Raw genomic sequence first — 20,386 nt, forward strand, 5'->3', positions numbered from 1 at the left:
CGGGCATTATCCTGCTGGAAGATGCCTCCTGGTAGCCACCATGAGAGGAACACGTAGCTGCAGGATGTCCTGAACCTATCGCTGAGCTGTCATTATCCCTCATACCACTACTTGGGGTGACCGACTGTCGTATACGATGGCCCCCCCAGACCATCTCACCAGTAGGGGGCAGTGTGCCGCTCCACAGCAAAGGCAGGATTGAAGCGCTCAGCCCGAGGTCTCCAGACATGAACACAGCTGTCGTCAGTGCCTAAACTAAACCTGAATTCATTACTGAAGACAACTCGGTTCCGCTCCTTAGCAGTCCAGCTTCGTCGTTCATGACACCACCATAAATTAAGGCAGCAGTGGGTGGATGTTTAAGGCCGTAAAGGTAATGGACAGCGTGAGATCACATGTATTTCGGCCAAGTGCCTGAAAATGGTTCAACAGACACTGGTCTGCAATTATGGCGCCAATTGTCTCTGGATGGCGAACAATCAAACAGTTGGAGTTGCTCGTGTTTGACAGATGATCAGATGATCCTCTCTGCTGGTGGTCTGTCAAGGGCATCCTGACCCCAGTTGCCTTGTGTGCCCTCGCACATCCACTGGTTCCAACACCTCCTAACAGTCTGATCAGAACGGCCCTGGTGGGGGCATTTCATGGGTACGACCATCCAGCTCCTCTCAGCCCAATAATGCGCCCCCCTCAGACTCTGGTAACGGGGTGAAATCTCTTCTCTGCATCATAGAGACGTCTAGTGGTCAACAAGCCGAAGAAGAGGTCACTACACACAAGGAGCCTCTGAGAGCCTTTTATAGGCCAAGGGTGGAACCACTTTTAGGGCCTCACATGGGAAGACCGTTCATCTAATCACCACAGCTCTCATCATTTACATATCTGCCTAAGATAGAACTGCATGCCGAGTTTTGCAGCAAATCGACAACTTCTTCTGGGGCCTGAATTGTTTTTGACAGTGTATTTTTCCTGCCCATGTGCATAACCTTACATTTCTTAGTATTAAACCTCATCTGCCACTTATTTATCCAGATCGATTTGCAACTATATACTGTCCTTTCGTGTTAACTACTTTGCATATTTTCGGATCAGGTAGACTCTGTGACTTCAGTAATCCATAGTGTGACACATGGGAGGAGATATCAGATGAACCCACAGAGTGACAATTAGCCAAGCTGAGCAGACCAAAGACGTCTTAAAGGGTATTTGTAGTTTAATGTATAACAAGCATAAAGACATAGTTCTACATCTTTCTGATATACTATGGGGCATATGTATGAAGGTTGGTTTGCCAGATTTCTGGCCTACAAAAAATGCTATTTTCGGCCAACAGACATCTTGCAAATGGCAAGAAATTGAAATAAAGTTGCAGAATTTCTCATTACAGAACGATTAAAGATCCTTTTACACAGGCTGATCTTAGGCTGATGATGAGCACCGATCGATAAAGACTGTATCTCAAGTCTATTGATACTAAGGCCTCATGCCCACGGACGTTTTGGACTCCGCCAGCGGAATATCACAGCAGAGTTCGACACGGCGCCCCCCAAAGACCCCATAGTCACCTCTCCGGATCCGCTGCACGAGTCCCGTACGATGAGCTGGCGCACAAGCGCAGTGCAGCCCATAATGCGCCAGCTGGGGGCGGTGATGCGTAATCACGCAATACTTCCGCTGTGCTCACATTAAAAGGGCTCTGGCACGAATCAGATTTTTATGCTTTAGCAGCCATTGTTTCCTGGTCCTCCTAATGGACACAGGGAACCCACGATTAATGGCTGCTAAAGCATAAAAATCTTACACTTACCTTTCATCCTGTTGTTGTTCTGCAGCGGGGTCATCTCCCAGCAGGCTCTTCTTCTTTCTCCGACGAGCTGCCCCCCTCCTGGAATCCGCGCATGCGCAGAAGAGAGGTGCCCACTGACAGGAGTCAGGACGGGCCACCTCTTAACTGCGCATGCGCAGCACTCGGGAGTTCAGCCAGAACGGACGGGCCGCCCACAGCAAGCACTGCTTGTGACGTGGCGCTCGTCCGTTCACCTCGGAAGTGGCTGATGGACAGAGCAGAGCAGGAAGCGGTCATTTTCACCGCTGCAGCTCTGCTTCAAGAAGCCACAGAAGAGGATGCCAGATGGAGGGGACATGCCTGGCGATCGGTCCTGGTCAGGCAAGGTAAGTAAAAAAAAATTTTTTCATGTCAGAACCCCTTTAATGTAGTTTGGCTTCCCTGCTGTCATTAATGTCCGATAGGTGGGGTTCCCAACGCTGGAACAACAAGGATCTTATGTTCTAATTTCTAACATCTATATGCCCCATTCTTTTGATTTGTAAGAGTCCCAATGCTGGGATCTATCAGAAATGTATGGAATATACCACTAAGTTTATGCTATAAATGTCTGTCATGTGAATACCCCTTTAACTGAAATCTGTTGAAATACGTGATGTAACCACTAGATGGCAATGATATTATCATCCTTTTCACAGCAGCACAGCAAGCAATATAAACCGCAACATACACTAAAATGGCCACTACATTAGAGATGCCCATCTAGTAGCATGTTGGACCTGCTTTGGTTTCAGAGCTGCAGCAATTCCACTAAGTGATGAAATCGTTCTGCAGGTAAATCGGCCCCTGCAGACAGGAAGCTCCTTGTAGTTGCTGCAAATTAGATAGAAGTGCTGACATGTTTTGAACAACTGACAGGAAAGGGTCATCAATTTATGCTGCTTGTGCCAAATTCTGACCTTCCATCAACATTATACAATGGAAATCTGGACTTGTCTGACCAGGTGAGGTTTTTCCACTGCTCAGTGATACAAGTTTTGCGCTGTTTTGCCCACTGGGGTCTCGCCTGTCTGTTTCTCTTAGGCCTCATGTCCACGGGAAGTTCGGATTCTGCATGCGAGAGCCCGCAGCAGAATCCTACCCTGCCCGTGGTGGAGGACACTGCAGGACTTCTACTTACCTGTCCAAGTCTTCACTGCGGATTAGTGCAGAAGTGTCGGCTGGCGGGCCACCACACATGTGCAGTGGGGTTTTATTCTTAAACTCCTCCTTTCCTACAAAATCCGCCTCCCATCCGCAATTTAATTGACTTCAATGGAAGCCGTTCGTGCGGGATCCGCAGTGAAATGAAGCATGCTGCGATTTTTTTCAGGACCGAAAGGTCCACAAATCAAATCTGCGTGCTTTATTTCACTTGCGGGCTTCTTTGCGGATCTTCCGCACATCAGATCTGTCCGTGGACATTGTGCCTTAGACACAAAGGTGCTGGAACTGGTCATCTACTGTTACAGCCCATTTGTACTAAGGAACGATGAATTGTGCATTCAGACACATTGATGGGAGCACCAGCGTTATGTTCAGCTGCTCTTGATTGTGCACTGCCTGTTCGTGAGGGCTTATTCACACAAACGATAAAACGTCGACCGAAAATCGCAGCCATGTGAAGCATTGGATTCCAATGCATTTGTTCAGATGGGCGATTTTATGGTGCGTAAAAACGTTCGTCTGGAAAACATAGCACATACGCTGCCGAAAAAGATCTTTTTACCGTGATCAGTTGGCAGCTCCCATAGAAGCCTATGGAAGCTGCTGGCAAGGAGAGGGGAAGTGAGTTTAGCATGACTAGAGCTGTTAAACTCCCTAGCCCTTCCGTTTGCCAGCTGCTCCCAGAGGCTTTTATGGAAGCTTTTATTGCCACGACCAGCCGACAAAGGGAGGAAATTACGGGCTGCGGCGTATATATGCCGCATCTGGCCATGTGGATAGGTGAGAAAAAGCAAGATTTAGTCATGATGTCATCACGGCTTTCTCTCGTTCATGTGATTTTTGTCCGCTTTAGAATGATTCCTGACATCCTCCTCTGACCCCTTTCATCGATGAGTTGTTTCATGCGCTGTGCAATCACATGAAATAATACACGGCATGTTTTATATTGCCCGAAATCAATGGGCATGCGTAAATACAGACAAAACACGCAGGAAACATGTATATATTGTAGCAAGCGGGCTGTCCTTGCCACGGGATCGCTGACCCCTCTTACGTGGAACTGGCGCACCACACATGTAGACACTCCGGAGACAGTGATTTCTTTGTCTGGCTCCTGCCAGCCTTTATTCCATAGCACATCACACAATGTCAATATATATATAAGCACCTCAACTTGGGTGTGAGTCCAGGGGCGTCATCCCTTTCGGACTCTGGCCACCAGCCTGCATCACCTTCCTATGCTGCACTGGTCCTCTCTCCCTTTCTCTGGCAGGAACTGACCCTTTTCTAGTTCCTGCTCTATCCCTTCATGTTAACCCTCGCACCAGAAGTCCTGACTGCAGCCCTCTACAGGCCCTTCTGTGTACTGCACTACTACAATATGCTGAGCATTTACGCACAAAATCAATGCAATCTTCTGCATTCTTTTTATATGTGTAAATATGCTGCGTATTTACGTGAGTAAAGACTTCCAATAGGCAGAAAAACGGAAGGAAACCCTGTATTTTGGCCTGTGAATGAGCTGCATATTCACCAATCAAAATATACATATGATCTTATCAATGTAGATCAGCTGCGGAAAGCCTGCCATATGTTGTGGATTTTGAAGCGTGTTTTACTGCGTATTCCAGTGCGGGATCCACCCCATCATTAAGAAGAGGTGAATTCCGCAGCAGAAACAGTGATAAAGTTGCGTGCTGCAGAATTGAATTCCGCACTGCATGTCACTTTCGGCACAGGCTTTGTGCAGATTTTTTCGCAGCTTGTGGACGACATTTTCAAAATCTCATCCACTTTGCTGCTACTGTAAATTGCACTGCAAATTCACCTCATCTGGACCCCTTCCTTAATCCATTAAGGACCAAACGCTGTAAATTTACAGCGCTTGGTCCTGGGCTTTAAGCCCAGCCGATAGTAAAATCTTAGATTTTCTTGCCCATTCACACGTATATACACCGCAGCCCGGAATTCTGTCAGCCAGGAAGGAATCCTTCAACTGGCTCAATAAAGCCACTGACATAGTTTAGCAGCACTCGGGAACTTCTGCCGACCAATGAAATTCTGTGCTGCAGCGTTTTTTCCCCGCGATATGCCCATGTGAATAAATGCAAATTAATCATGGGAGTCGATCACAACTATTCTTCATTGAACCGATTTTCGGCCACAATGCAGCCGGTGTGAGCTCGCAGCGCTCGTATGAATGAGGCTTCATGCCCATTTTTTTATGACATTCTCCAGAATCGGCATTTAAAGCATTTCTTATTATACCCAGTAAAGCAGCTTAAGCCTCCGATTTATTCCATTTTGGGCTGTGAACTAGATGAGGAAACGTATTTACATGTGAGGCATAGCAAAGGGGGAAGATTTCTGGCACAGCAAGTTGCCTCCCAGTCAGAAGACAATGGGAATGGCTCTAGACCTCGGACCCAGTCCTATCATAGTCGAAGCAATAGAGAATTCAGGTGATTGCTGCTAACTACCTTGTTTCCCTGAAAATAAGACATACCCTGAAAATAAGACATAGCATAATTTTCCAGGATTTTTGCGGATGCAAAATGATTTTTAAGGATTTTTGAGGATGCTTGAAATATAAGCCCTACTCCAAAATTAAGTGCTGCTTACAGTTAATTAAAAAAGGCAATTTAAATAGTGTCCAGGCAGCTATATATGTAAAAAAGTTAAATCTTTTTTGAGCAAAAATAATATAAGACACTGTCTTATTTTCGGGAAACTCGGTAGCAGACTTGTCCAGGGACATCCTACTGTAATAATTACCTGAAAGCGCTGCGAAATAAGTTGGCGCTATACAAATACCAAGATTTATTTATTTATTTTACTGTGCTTCGTGCCTATACACATGAAGACTAGTGCCCCAGATATGACAAAATCTGATGTCTCAGATTGTAAACATCTCATGTATTTGGAAAACACTGCTGCAAATTATAATAATTGCTCTGCTCTGCAAACCACTAATTTACTGTCTTAACCCGGAGAGCTGTCATTACCTACCTTCAGGTAATCAGCTACTCGCTCTATATCACCAACATTATTTTTAGCACTCCTACTTGTGACACAGCTGCTAAAAATGTACAACTCCCATGATGAGAGTAGTAGTTCTGCAGCAGCTGGAGGTCCACAAGTTGAAGATCACGGCTCTAATGGCTCCTCCACACTAGTGCATTCGCGCGCCTTAGTGCTGCGGTTTTTTCTGAACAATTTATGCTTTCTTGCACACGTATCGACGTATTTTACCGTGGTTTTCCGCCTGAAGGGCATGGTCATTTGTGCGTAGCAAACAATACGCACCGCTAGAAACGGCTAATTAGTTCCAGATGTGTTCTTTTTCAGTGGAATTACGCAATGTTTCACTTACCTCCTTGTGTATTGCGCGTACATTTGCACCTCCCCATTGACTTCTATGGGAATCTTTTGGTGTGCCAATACGCAAAAAAGTAGAGCATGCTTTTTTAGTGTTACCCAAATGTGCACGCAAAATTTGGCAATGTGAATGAACTTATTTAAATCAATATGCCTGTGTATTCCTCTTCATCAGGGCGCATTCAGACGACTGTATATTGGCTGGGCTTTCACGCTCGGCCGATATACGGCATCCCTCTCTGCAGAGGCGCACGAATATAGAACTGACAGCGCTCGAAAAACGCTAGAAACGCTGCGCTTAAGCACACTTCTGAGTCGCCCCGTTGAAATGAATGGCGGCTTAGTAGAGCGTTTAATCAGCACGTTGCAAACTTGCACAAAACGATAAATAACGCCTGTGTGAGCGCGGCCTACTGTATGCTGTGCGGACATTCTTTGTCGCAGAAAGCCCCTGTGAGGTCTACATTGTCTTTGTGTACACGGCGCATATGTGATCTGAAAACACCGACTATAAATAAAGACTACAGGAAATTACGCAGGGCGCGTGATTAATGTTTCATTAGCCGGAGCTTATTTAAACAATGTCCTGTTCAAACTCTAATAATGAAGTTTGTACAAATAGAGAATAACAGGGCGTGGCGCCCTATAAATGTAGCGCGTGTCCCTGAGGCTTTATTCACAAGAACGCATAAATGGCACGTTTTTACGGCCGACCCATATACGCGACCATCTGAGGCATTGGTTTCCAATTCATCCAATCACACGCACAAATATAGAATGCGTAAATACATCGGACCATGAAAAATGGAACATACGCTCAGTCTATATACAGCATCCCTCTCTGCAGGGGGAGGAGGCTGGAAGAGCCGAGAGCAGTGCCCTGAGCTCCCGCCCCCTCTCCGCCCCTCATCACTATTTGCAATGGGAGGGGGTGGGGCAGGGACGGAGCTAAGTTTCAATATGTAGCTCCACCCCATCCCGCCCCTCCCATTGCAAATAGTGGCTAGGGGCGGAGAGAGGTCGGGAGCTCAGGGCGATCATCCAAACAGAAGTATCCTTTGTGGACATTGAACCAAGCCAGCGGTGAACTTAGCTCCGCCCCCTCCCATTGCAAATAGTGGAGAGGGGTCAGGAGCTCAGTGCACTGCTTCCGGCTCTTCCAGCCTCCTCCCTTTGCAGAGAGGGAAGCCGTATATCAGCCGGGCTGAAAACCCAGCCGATATACAGTCATCTGAATGCGCCGTCATCCCCATGAGATGAGCTGGTTTGACTTGCGCTCTTTCATCTTGCTTACATTAAAAGTGTTCCCCAGCTGTGTTAATATAAATAGGGCACAGGCACGCTCATACTCTGTAAAGGCCCATTTACATGGAACGATTATCACTAGAGATGAGCGAGCATACTCGCTAAGGGCAATTGCTCGAGCGAGCATTGCCCTTAGCGAGTACCTGCCTGTTCAGGAGCACAGGTTCGGGTACCGGCACGGGGGAGCGGTGAGTGGCGGCAGTCAGCAGGGGGGAGCGGGGGGGAGAGAGGGAGAGAGAGATCTCCCCTCCATTCCTCCCCACTCTCCCCCGCAGCTCCCTGCCCGCAGCCGGCACCCGAACCTTTTGTCTCGAGCGGGCAGGTACTCGCTAAGGGCAATGCTCGCTCGAGCAATTGCCCTTAGCGAGTATACTCGCTCATCACTAATTATCACTCAAAATTTTTCAAACCACTGCAAATGAGCGATAATTGTTGCGTGTAAATGCGGCCATCGTGCACTTTTCAGCTGAATGATGATTTTAAGGTAAGCTTAAAATCTTTTGTTTCAAATGATTTAAAGAGTGCTATCTGCTCTATTTTATGTATTTTGGCTCTCTTTAACACAAGGCCATATCACCCATTACAATGATGGGGTATGTTAAATAATGCTGTGCAACTAAGAGGAGCATACATGGCCTTGTAAGTCTCCTCACTCACCTCTCAGGTCTCCACACACCTTTAGAGTGCTTTTCTTAGGGCTCTGACCCACTGGTGAAACCAATGAAACCAATGATATTCAATCTTTTCATTCTCATCTGCGACATGTTCACTCAAGCCTCGTTGCGATACAAAAAAGCTGCGATATCGCCCATTGCTTTCAATTGGGCTTGGGCCCTATTGAAATCAATAGGGGAAAATCGCAAAACAGCTTTTGAATCCCCCATAGCGAGGGGAAGGGGCGGAGCTACAGGGGATTTCCTACATATCTCCCTATATTTAGAGAGATAGGGGGCGGGGATAAAGGGCTTTCCCAGGGCTTCCCCGAGAGCGGGGCAGGGCTAGAGGGATTACATAGTAATTCTTCTCTGGCCGAGAGAGAGGTCGGGGCTAGCCCCTCTCTTTTCTAGAAAAGAATCGCTATGAGAATCCCCCTGGCCCCGCCCCCGTGAAGCCATGCAAAAGCCTTTGACCCCGCCCCCTATCTCCAAATATGGGGAGATATGTGGGAGATCCCCTGTAGCTCCGCCTCCTCTCTCTCTCATCGCTATGGAGGACTCCAAGGCTGTTTTGCAATCTTCTCCCATTGATTTCAATGGGGCCCCGGTACCATTGAAAACAATGGGCGATATTGCAGCTTTTTTATCGCAGCGAGGCTTAAGTGAACACGTCGCAGATGAGAATAAAACCATTAAAAATCATCGGTTTCATAATCCTGCGTTCAGTCACTCTCGCATCACTAGAAAACCTATCGCCAGCGGGTAAGAGCCCTGAAGGAGAGACAACACCCTTGCTGACCCAAAAAATGCTGTGAAACGCATTAACAAGCATTCCAATCGTGGTAGACTAACGCCTGTTTTGAACGTGGTGTTTTGTGAACGCATGTGTGAGAGCGGCCTGTGTTTTTTAATGCAGCGCTTCACTTGTTGTGGTGCGTTTTTTACAGCGTTTGACTGCGTTTTGAGCGGCGCTTTCAGCGCAGTAAAAACGCGGCCAAGTAAGCTCGGCATAGCAACCTGCGTTTAAAGACGCGGTAAAACGCTGTACACCACGTTCTACTGCATTTTAAACAGTCTCCATTCATTTCAATCACGTTTAAGATCGCTGAGATGCACAAATATAGAACTGACAGCGCTCGAAAAACGCGGCGCTAGAAACGCTGCGCTTAAGCACACTTCTGAGTCGCCCCGTTAAAATGAATGGCGGCTTAGTGGAGCATTTAATCAGCACGTTGCAAACATGCATAAAATAACGCCTGTGTGAGCGCGGCCTACTGTATGCTGTGCGGACATTCTTTGTCGCAGAAAGCCCCTCTGATGTCTACATTGTCTTTGTGTACACGGCGCATATGTGATCTGAAAACACCGAGTATAAATAAAGACTACAGGAAATTACGCAGGGCGCGTGATTAATGTTTCATTAGCCGGAGCTTTAATAATGTCCTGTTCAAACTCTAATAATGAAGTTGGTATAAATAGAGAACAACAGGGCGTGGTGCCCTATAAATGTAGCGTGTGTCCCTGAGGCTTCATTCACAAGAGCGCATAAATGGCACGTTTTTACGGCCGACCCATATACGCGAGGCATTGGTTTCCAATTCATCCGATCACACGCACGAATATAGAACGTGTAAATACATCGGACCATGAAAAATGGAACATATGCAACTGGAATATGCGCCGACACATATACAGCAGGCAAAACGATAGTTCTGGAACTATCTTTTGCCCGATATACGGCGGCGTCTCACATAGATTCCTATGGGAGCTGGAAAAAAAAAGGGAGGGGAGAGGCATTTTTGCAGCATCCAACGCTGCGAAAAGTTTACAGATCCCTCTATATAGGCATTGGAAGGCATCCTGAGGATTTTGGCAGAGCGAGGGATTTCCGAGGTGCAATGTATTTTTTCACTAAAAAACGTTGCTCCCGGTTGTGTGAGTAGGCGAGAAAACACTGGCCGTGAGTGAGGAAAAATGGACGTTCATGCATTTTTACAGCGCGGCCGGGAAAATGTAAAAGTGCATACAGCTGTGCGAAAGAGCCCTAAGGACGTGATGATATAGTGGTGAAAGGTAGACTACTGTGGAGGTTGCTGTAGGTCCGGAACTAATGCCAACAAGTAAGAGGAGTGGGCATAGTAGGGATGAGGGGTGGAAGAAGAAACCACTGGTGTGCCGTGAGACCTTTCTATCATGAAGGAGAGGCTTGGAACAGGAGTACCCCTGTTTTATTGATAAAACTAGCAATAAGACGCATTTCGGAGCAAAACCTCTTTTTAAGTAAATCTGGGAAGTGCATGGAACTATGACCCTGTGGTCCTCCTTCTATCACACATTCAGCAGGACCACAAGACTACAATTGTGGACCTCCCAGCATTACTAAAGAAAAGTTTTTTGCCCCAAAACACGTCTAATTTCTGGTTTTATCAGTAAATAGGAAGACAGGCTTACTCCTGTTTCAAGTCTCTCCTTCATGGTAGTAAGGTCACACTACACACCATGTTTTCTTCTTTCACTACTCATCTTCTAATGATGCCTTCTACTTCTTCCCTGCTTGCATGACTTGTATAGTCAGTTGTACAATATGATGCCCCCACTTGAACATTATCCAAACTCTCTCAGAAAGTCAGACATGTGGGCGAACGGAGTTCGAACTCTACGACTTGTCATACCTGGTCACGGACAATCTGTGGACCTTCTTACATAACTCACTTTTACCACTTATAAACTAAAACAATGGAGCATTGTGCACAGCAAAGGGCCTGGTAATGTGCCTACTAGTACACGGACTTTATCCAATTTTTAATCATTCAGTAGCCTTCATATGGAGAGACTTCCATTCAAGTTTCATACATTTTCTGCAACTTTCCCTGGAGTTACACTTTCAATTTCCACCAGTGTATACGTTGGTTCTTCTGTATGGAGATCAGTTAATTTACTTTCCGACTGGAGGACCCTTTGAAAGTGACATGAGTGAACTACCATGCCTACAAAAAAACATCAGGGGGGGGGGGGTGAGAGGTTCCTGGGGTCCCCAAGAGCAGGTTAAGCATATGGATAGTGGTGTGAGTAGGAAGAAAGGTAGAAAATGGTGCTGGCTGCATGATTGTCAGGTGGCCTGGCGGTATTACAAGTGGGAAATGAAGTATTACACTATGTGCATTCATATTAACGGGTTATCTGTGTAATACAATACAGGAGAGGAGTGAGAGAGGAAAGACGCACTTCACAAACCGCTCACCACTCCATGAAAGAGATGAGGATCCTGAACACAGGATCCCCTGGATTTACTCAAGAGTTCCCTAATAGAGTATATGAAAGTGGGTTCTCTAAACTGGACGACCCCTTTAATAACGAGAGGCAGTTTTCAGGTAATGACATATGGTTTGTGTGTTATTTTTGGCCAGGGCAGCTGGTGGTTAATATGTGCACACCTAGATGACTGGAATATCCTAGCTCTTGCATTATACATAGTTGGTCATGAAGATTGTAACTTTGCTCCCATGTATTAGATCCAGTAGATATAGTATGAATGTTTTGATCGCTGTCATGTATTCTAGTGACTGGAGAGTTCATTAACCGTACGGTGCTGTTCTAATTGTCTCCATGCTCTGTACTCTGCTTGTGACAGTTGTCTGTGTTCCTTTCTGAAGGTATCACCTGCGCTCAGCCTATCCCTAATTCATGGCACAGCCTGTGACATTACTGTACAGCAGGAAATACGAGTATTGCAGTCTACTTCCTGGAGTGTACTTGTAAGCTGGCAGCAAACTGAACAGAACTTCTCCAGCTGTACACCGTAATACCTGCACAGGAGTTCATGGGGTGAGCAGGTAAGGAGATCTGACTGTGACATTCCCATTTCTGCCTGCTGATGGCCTGTAGCCTACTAGGTCTGCCGTCATTTCATGTCATACTGTCACATTTTCCTGTCATGCATTCTGTTCTTGAGGACTTGATTGTTAACCCATTACGGACAAAATTCCATTCTATTAAGCATCCTAGGTTTTGCTGCCTATAGATATTACATGACTGTTATTTGAAGGGGAATGCATTGAAGTGGATCCTATTGAATGAAGGTCCTATTGAATGACAGCAAGCAGAGGTTTTGAAAATCGTGAGGAATTGGTATAAGCTATTGCAACACTTCATTACACAATAAATATGATGAATGCTACAATCAGAATACTCCTTTAGGCCAGATATATATGAGCGTATGCGTATTTGTGCACACATATGCACCCCCTTTTTTGCACATCAGGAGTTGCATAATCACCTGCACAACTGCGGGTTTTATTGTACATTCAAATGGTTGATTAGTCTAATTAGTTTTATGTATTCTATTGCACTGCGCAAATGCACAGGAAAATGGGACATGCTGCGTATTTTTTGGCGCGATGGAATTGCACAAACAAAATACGCCCTTGTGAACGAACCCATTGAATTCAAAATAAAATAGAAAATAGGACATGCTGCGTTATTTAAAAACAGCTGTATAAAATACCGCCATGTAAATAGTCCTATTGATTTACATTAGCTCCTTATTATGGACCAAATGACCCTGGAGGTCCCTTCCATCTCTAGCATTCTATGAAATACGGACCAAAAACAGAGATGAAATATCCTTGTGTGAAAGTGGCCTTATGTAGTCAAGTCAGCCCTCCCACCGTATATTTCAGTCTCTCTGTACCTGTTTTAGTTTCAGCTTAATCTTTTTTCTCCCTTTCTCTCTTATCTCCGTAGACATGTTTTCTCAGAGGAGAATTTATTTTCTGCGCCTTGGAGTCCTGGCCATTGTAGTCGTGGCTTTGATAAAGTATATGCAAAGAAGCAGGTGAGTGATCTCCTTGACACGTAAAGATACTAGTTCTTTTGGCCATATCACATGTAAATGCTGGTACCAATCTGGGTAGAGGCAAAAAAGCACCAATGAGATTTTATAAAGGTTTATTTATATACAAGCAATTACCAAAGCCACTGCATGTTCCCCATACTCCCATCAATCATCCGTAATCTGTGGGGAAACCAGCAGAAACTGTTTCATTTCCCTGCAGTGCCCCCGCAGGGGAAATGAAGTATTACTATACAGTATTCAATTAAATACTGCCTACACTTTTTTTTTCAAATTAAGGCAATTCTAAGCTTTTTTTGCAATAGTTTTTTTCTAGCCTGTTCTCTACGTTTTTCATACAAAACCCCTCTTCTGCTATACAGCTAGGGGGCTGAAGATGGGGCTGAGGGATCTTAACAGTAGGTGTGTCTGTACCGTTCTCCACAGAGCAGCTGCAGACACAACTGTTCTATTCCCATATTACAGTTTATTATTGTGTCTCTATTATATATCGTTTATTTTCAAGAGCCCTGTACCTCCAATGTGTCTCACCACTCCTCGTGTTTTGGCCACTGGCTGCGCTCAGCAGGGCTCTCTTTTACCTAACCCCATCAGTGTGTCCATAGGATGCATATGCGTGCTCGGTTGCCTCTTAAAGGGCCAAACAAACCCCCAGTTTTCCTGTCCCAAGCATATCCCAGTCATTCCTGGGTTATTTAAGACATGTTCCCCCACTGGAAGGTGCCCGGGCAATAGGTTCCTAGTGATTCTGTGAAAGTGTATCTGTATCCTGCTTGATTTTCAGTTTTGACCCTCTGCCTGATTAACTAACTTCTCCGAATTCTGCCCATTTGGCCCATTATATTGGCTGTCCTTTGCCTGAATGCTGCCTGCCCAGACTTTCTGCCTGTTAACCCTATTGATTAAAGGGAATCAGTCACCTACTTTTAGTCTTAAGGCCCATTTAGACGCAACGATTATCGCTCAAAATTCGTTAAAAGTGTTGAAAGTGATAATCGTTACGTGTAAACACGCACTCACTGTGCACTTCTCGATCGTAATTCATGCATCGTTGTCTTTCAGTCTGCTTAAGGGTGCATTCACACGAACGTATATCGGCTCGGTTTTCACGCCGAGCCGATATATGTTGTCCTCGTGTGCAGAGGGGGGAGGCTGGAAGAGCCCAGGAGCAGGAACTGAGCTCCCGCCCCCTCTCTGCCTCCTCTCCGCCCCTCTGCACTACTTGCAATGAGAGGAGGCGGAACGGGGGTGGGGCTAAGTGACGGGAATGAGCCCCGCCCCCGTTCCGCCTCTCCCCATTGCAAATAGTGCAGAGGGGTGGAGAGGGGGCGGGAGCTGAGTTTCTGCTCCTGGGCTCTTCCAGCCTCCACCCCCTGCACATGAGGACAACGTATATCGGCTCGGCGTGAAAACCGAGCCGATATACGTTCGTGGGAACGCACCCTCAAATCCATCGTTTGGCAGCTCACTTTTCGTTTGGTTTAAATAACATTCGTTCAGTCGTTTAACGATCTTTTACCTATTTTTTTTAACCTTCACTGATGCACACGCCTTTCAAACAAACTATCATTTAATTATCATTTATCGTCCATTTTCCAGTGATAATCATTAAGTTTAAACGGTCATCTTTAAAAGCTAAACCATTGCTCACTTTTAATCACTTAAGCGAATTTTGAGTGATAATCATTGCGTTTCAATGGACCTTTATAAGTAAAGCTTACGGGCTGAAAGTAAGCGTTATACTTACCTCCCACGTCATTCTTGTGGTGTGAGCGCTGGAAGCATTGAGCCGCGCTACTAAGTATTCCGCCCATTTTAAAAGTAGAATAGCCGGACTACTTGGCAGAACTGTTTAATGCATTGAGCGTCAGCTCCCAGTGCTCACACCCGTGGAATGACAGGGAAGGTAATTATAAAACTTACATCCCTGGACTCCACGGATCACCAACTTTCAGCCCATAAGCTTAGCTAATAGGAATAAAAGTATGTGACAGATTCCCTTTAAACTCTACCTGCTCCAACCTTGGGCTGTTTTTCTGACTACGGCCTTGCCTGTCGCTTTGGTACCACACTCCAGTGCCTTTGACCTGCCAGAGTTAGCTGACAGTGCACTTAGACTACTTCTGGGCAAAGGATTTGGAGGCTCTTGTAGGACCAGATCTCTCAAAAAGGGGTTAAAGGATGAAAACCAGTGGACCCCTTTGTGCAGGTCTCAGGAATAGCCAAAAACCAGTCAGTGACACAAGTCCTGGGGCGTTACAAAGACGTTGCAGATGAAATAACTATATAGGTCGGAAGCATATATCAGGGCAGGTAAGGTGAGACCATTTACATACACATGGACAGGACAAGAATCTAAGAAGAGAAGCGCCTCATATTTCTATTCATAGGCTCTCACAGAACACAGTCACATCGCTGACCTCTTCAATGTTTTCCTGTCTGGAATTCGGCCCGTACTTTGAAGACATTGGAGAACGCTATTATACAGGAAAAGAGTTGTGTTTCCTATAGTATCCTGTTAAACTAGAGCAAATAACTCTGAACAACTTCTTAAAGGGGTTGCCCAAGTATAGAAAAATAGAAATGGCGCCACCCTTGTTTATGGACTGTGTCTGATATTGCAGTTCAGCCCCATTTTAAGGATTTATATATATATACTATATATATATTCATCATTTACATTTTTGGGTTCCAGATGAATATGTTCTGTATCTTGACATTTCATATAGATATATGAGTAGATAGCATCAATGGTCGTCTGTGATTTGGGCCCTGACAAGTAAGGGGTCTGCATAGAGGTGTAGCTAGGCTTTCCTGGGTTGGCTGTCATAGCCCAATATTTAAAACTTAAAGGGGTTGTCCCGCGAAAGCAAGTGGGGGTATACACTTCTGTATGGCCATATTAATGCACTTTGTAATGTACATCGTGCATTAATTATGAGCCATACAGAAGTTATTCACTTACCTGTTCCGTTGCTGGCGTCCTCGTCTCCATGGTGCCGTCTAATTTCAGCGTCTAATCTCCCGATTAGACGCGCTTGCGCAGTCCGGTCTTCTCCCTTCTGAATGGGGCCGCTCGTGCTGGAGAGCTGCTCCTCGTAGCTCCGCCCCGTCACGTGTGCCGATTCCAGCCAATCAGGAGTCTGGAATCGGCAATGGAACGCACAGAGACCACGGTGCACCATGGGAGAAGACCTGCGGTCCACCGTGGGTGAAGATCCCGGCGGCCATCTTCGCAAGGTAAGTAAGAAGTCACCGGAGCGCGGGGATTCGGGTAAGTACTGTGCGGTTTTTTTTTTTAAACCCCTGCATCGGGTTTGTCTCGCGCCGAACGGGGGGGCTATTGAAAAAAAAACAAAAACGTTTCGGCGCGGGACAACCCCTTTAACTAAATTTAAAAAAAAACACCTCCTGATGTGTCATAATGCAAAGTCAGAAATTTTGATTGGTAGGGGTCCAGGTGCTGAGACCCCCACGAATCGCTCAAAGAAAACTAGCAGATATGCTCAGCTAAGAAAGTTACACCGCTCGCTGATGGGCACAGTGCTCAACTCAGTTCTTCTGCCTGTTCATTTTCACGATCGTCTGGCGTCTCACTACTCGGACCCCCCACCAATCAAAATGTCTTAAGTGTCACTATGAAATTTTTACCCATTAAATACCCTGGTCAAGACTTGTAGGTACCCCACTGGCAGCGAGCACTCCAGGCACATGCCTGGCCAGCTTATGCCCCTTGGGCCTCAAATAAATTTTCTCGCATATTACCCCTCTGGTCAGAGGATGTATTTAACCTTTGCCTTATTTACAAAATCCCTGCTCATGTTGCAAAGGTCACTCTTAAAGGGGTTGTTCGACATTGTCCATGCCATAAAATAGCAAAAGGAAAAATAGTCACCTCTCTTTGCACCCCTAAGAAACAGCGCAGTGGCTCCTGCAGCAATCCCAGTCTGTACTAACAGTGGAAATCAGGTGACCACTGCAGCGAATCCGAGGTCACAGCATCACCGCCCATTCTCCTGGCATGAGTGGTCACATCCTGGGCGCCATAATTCCAGGAGTTCTGAACAGCAAAACTGTGGCCTCTGATTGGCTGCAATGGTCACCAGACTTCCGCCGTCCTCCGTCCTGGATCGCTGTATCAGCCACTGTGCTGTTTCTTGGGGCATCAAAGAGAGGTGAGTATTGTTTCTTTTCTTATTTTATGGCATGGACAGTTATATATATATATAAAGAAAAATTGTTTGGACAACCCCTTTAACATGAAACATAATATTTGCCCTCATATATATATTTTTTTAATCACTGTATGACAGTCGTATAATTTTCTTCCCTGATGAGCTGGTGTTACTTGCGGGCGAAGCACGTAGGATTACTTATATTTTGACAATATGAGTATCTAGGTATCATTCTTTATAGGTAAATTGATGTGATCTAATTCTTCCTGGGATTAGTGGATTTATGTATTTGGTGTTGCCATCCAAGGATTTGTCTACTACCTGACAGAAACTGGTCTATGTTGCCAGATTCTCTTTTATTCTACTATTATATTAATTTGAATTTTCCTGATCTTATTTAGTTTTAGGGTCTAATAGCGCCATCTAGGGCTAGGTTCCTGATCAGGGTCTCTCTTTTCGGGGCGAGTGCTCTGCCATTGCTAGTGGTAATACCAGGTTGTAGTAGGGTATTATGTTTCTGTTACTTTCCCTTCATTGTTTTCTTTTTACTTTTTGGTCTTGTTATTACTTTTAACTGGTTGAAGTATAAGTTACATTTTGGAGATCCTACACTCCTCCATATTGAAATTGCAACACCATGAAGGACAAGCCGTAAGGTTATACAAATCGAAGAGGCAGAAGGTATCATTAAGATATGCAAGTGTTAACATTTTCAAGCATCTGAGGCATATGGGAGGAGCTTCAAGGATATAAAAGCCAGAACGAAAGCACATGAAACCTCAAAAACAGGATAAAGTCTTGTGGTATGATTGTGTGATGCCTCCTGTTTGTCGCTGTACCATATATCGCCACTTGCTATAAACTGAGAGGGACGGAACCCTTGAGCTGAGAGATCTTGGTTCATCACTCTGGTAGATCGGTATGCACATTCTGTGTCTCATGGTTGGGGGAACAATGACAAACTCGAGTGACTGCAAGAGGTGCAATGAGGCAAATCTCTGCACGCACGGATCGTCAGATTGGAAGAATGGCGCATGGTCATCCATTCTGTACTGTGCGCTAAATTAGACATCACAACCCAAGTCTAGGGCATCGAACAGTGTCCACACAAACCATCAGAAGGTGCTTGCACCACATTGGACTACGTGCCAGACGTCCAGCCACGGGTCTACCACTGACCTCACGCCACCGCTTGCAAAGGCTATCGTGGTGCAGAGCAAGACCGAAATGGAAACTGGAAAGAGGTCTTTCCTCTTCAGTGATGAGTCCCACTTTTGTATCGGATGCAATGATAGCTATAGATTGGCCTGGAGACCACATGAAGAGGCTTTCACGAGGGAATGTCACACCAGTCCTACTCCCAGGATTATGGTGTGGGGTGGCATTATATAGAGTAGCCGGACCCCTCTAGTCTTCAATCCAGGTAGACTAACAATTCAGCGGTATATTTATTTAGTCGTGGAACGAGTGGTACGGCCATTTCTCCAAAGTGTCCCAGGAGACGTTTCTCAACATGACAAAGCCAGGCTGCTTGTTGTTCGTGCAACTGGTCTACAGTGTCTCCCATCAAGCATATCTGGGGCGTCATTGCCATCTTGATGATTTGCATGCCCAAGTGCATTCAGCGAACAATTCTCAGGCAAATATTAATAACCTCATTGATAGCACGCCAAGGCGTGTAAGTGCGTGTATTTCTGCGTGGGATGCTCATACTCGAAACTGAATAATCAAGTTGGATGATCTGAATATTTTGTTTCCATTTTTTTCATTTGCATATCATTAACATGTCTGTCAATCCTCTGATTTCCATAATTCCATGACTTTCCCTTTTTGGTGTTGCAGTTTTAATGTTGAGGAGTATATTATGTTTGAGTTAGCAGTTTTCTTCCCTGTGAATTCTACTCCACTACTGCTAGTTTTCTGTCTGTCCAAGGACAATTATTTTTGGTTGCTGTGAGTTACTCATTGATTGATAGTAAGAATTCTGGACCATCTGGTTTGGATTAGATACACTTATAATAGGCTTATAGGCCAATAGGCCAATCATGCTAAATACATATTTGATATACAGGACACTACCTGCACTCTAATGCTGTTTTTACATTTATGGTATGCAGATGGAAGATGGTTCAATAACTCTGTAGTACTACCTGTTGGGAGGTGGCTTTCCTATAAGTCAGTGTCCAACTTTCTAACAGGCCTTATAACTTGACTAAGGCAAACCAGAATCTTCTCCATAAAGAAAAGATAAACATGTATGTTATTGTAATAATACATGTATTCTATTGTATATATATTTTCATATGTTTCTCACATCAGCCTATGCAAACACTCCTATATATAGATATTAGTATATTTTCCTTCTTAGTACATAGGAGCAGCTAAATGGTTAGAGGAGTTGTCCCGTTGTGACAAGTGCACGTATGCACTTCTGTATGGCCATTATAATGCACTTTGTAATATACTTTGTGCACTTTATATGAGCCATACAGAAGTTATATACTTACCTACAGGGGTTCCCCCCTCCTGTGTTGACGACCCCGTTGTCCCTGGATCTGACAAAAGCTTGCCGCCCTCCCGGGGGGGGGGGGGGGGGGGTGCTGTCATTGTGCTGAGCAGGTGAGCTGTGACTATTGTGATTGGTGGGTCCTGTGCTACCTATATATGTAGGTGTCTCCTCTCAGTGTAATCCTGCCTGTGCAGGGAGGGAAGGAGATGAGCTGTGACTATTGTGAATGGTGGGTCCTGTGTTACCCATATATAGGTGTCTCCTCTCAGTATAATCCTGCCTGTGCAGAGAGGAGAGGAGGTGAGCTGTGACTATTGTGAATGGTCGGGGTGCTGACAACTTGTCGCCGCAGGGGGAGAAGGGCTGTCAGTGTTACTTGTCATGCTGGGGGGGTGGGGGAACAGGAGGTGGCTGTCTGCGTTACTTGTCGTGGTGGTGGGGGGAGCGGGAGGGGGCGCCTGTCGAGCGGGTATCCTTGTTTCACAGCGGGTCTGTTTTAGGAGATGTCTCTCCCCGCTC

General features: G+C 45.5%; 1 protein-coding gene and 1 long non-coding RNA gene across 2 annotated transcripts in view; one reads left to right on the plus strand and one right to left on the minus strand.

Annotated features, from left to right (window-relative positions):
* Positions 1-20,386, minus strand: part of LOC136576916 (uncharacterized) — a 28,715-nt gene that overhangs the window by 6,905 nt on the left and 1,424 nt on the right. Inside the window, exon 2 of the long non-coding RNA XR_010786417.1 lies at positions 13,022-13,236. This is a non-coding gene — a long non-coding RNA (uncharacterized lncRNA). The remainder of the gene's footprint in view (positions 1-13,021; positions 13,237-20,386) is intronic.
* LOC136576915 (hexosaminidase D-like) overlaps positions 11,562-20,386 on the plus strand; it is a 40,994-nt gene continuing 32,169 nt past the window's right edge. Inside the window, exons 1-3 of the mRNA XM_066576559.1 lie at positions 11,562-11,702; positions 11,985-12,164; positions 13,075-13,165. Coding sequence (XP_066432656.1) covers positions 13,077-13,165 — 89 coding nt within the window. The 5' untranslated portion in view covers positions 11,562-11,702; positions 11,985-12,164; positions 13,075-13,076. The remainder of the gene's footprint in view (positions 11,703-11,984; positions 12,165-13,074; positions 13,166-20,386) is intronic.

The sequence above is a fragment of the Eleutherodactylus coqui genome, chromosome 8 (assembly GCF_035609145.1).
Source record: "Eleutherodactylus coqui strain aEleCoq1 chromosome 8, aEleCoq1.hap1, whole genome shotgun sequence".
Classification (NCBI taxonomy): domain Eukaryota; kingdom Metazoa; phylum Chordata; class Amphibia; order Anura; family Eleutherodactylidae; genus Eleutherodactylus; species Eleutherodactylus coqui.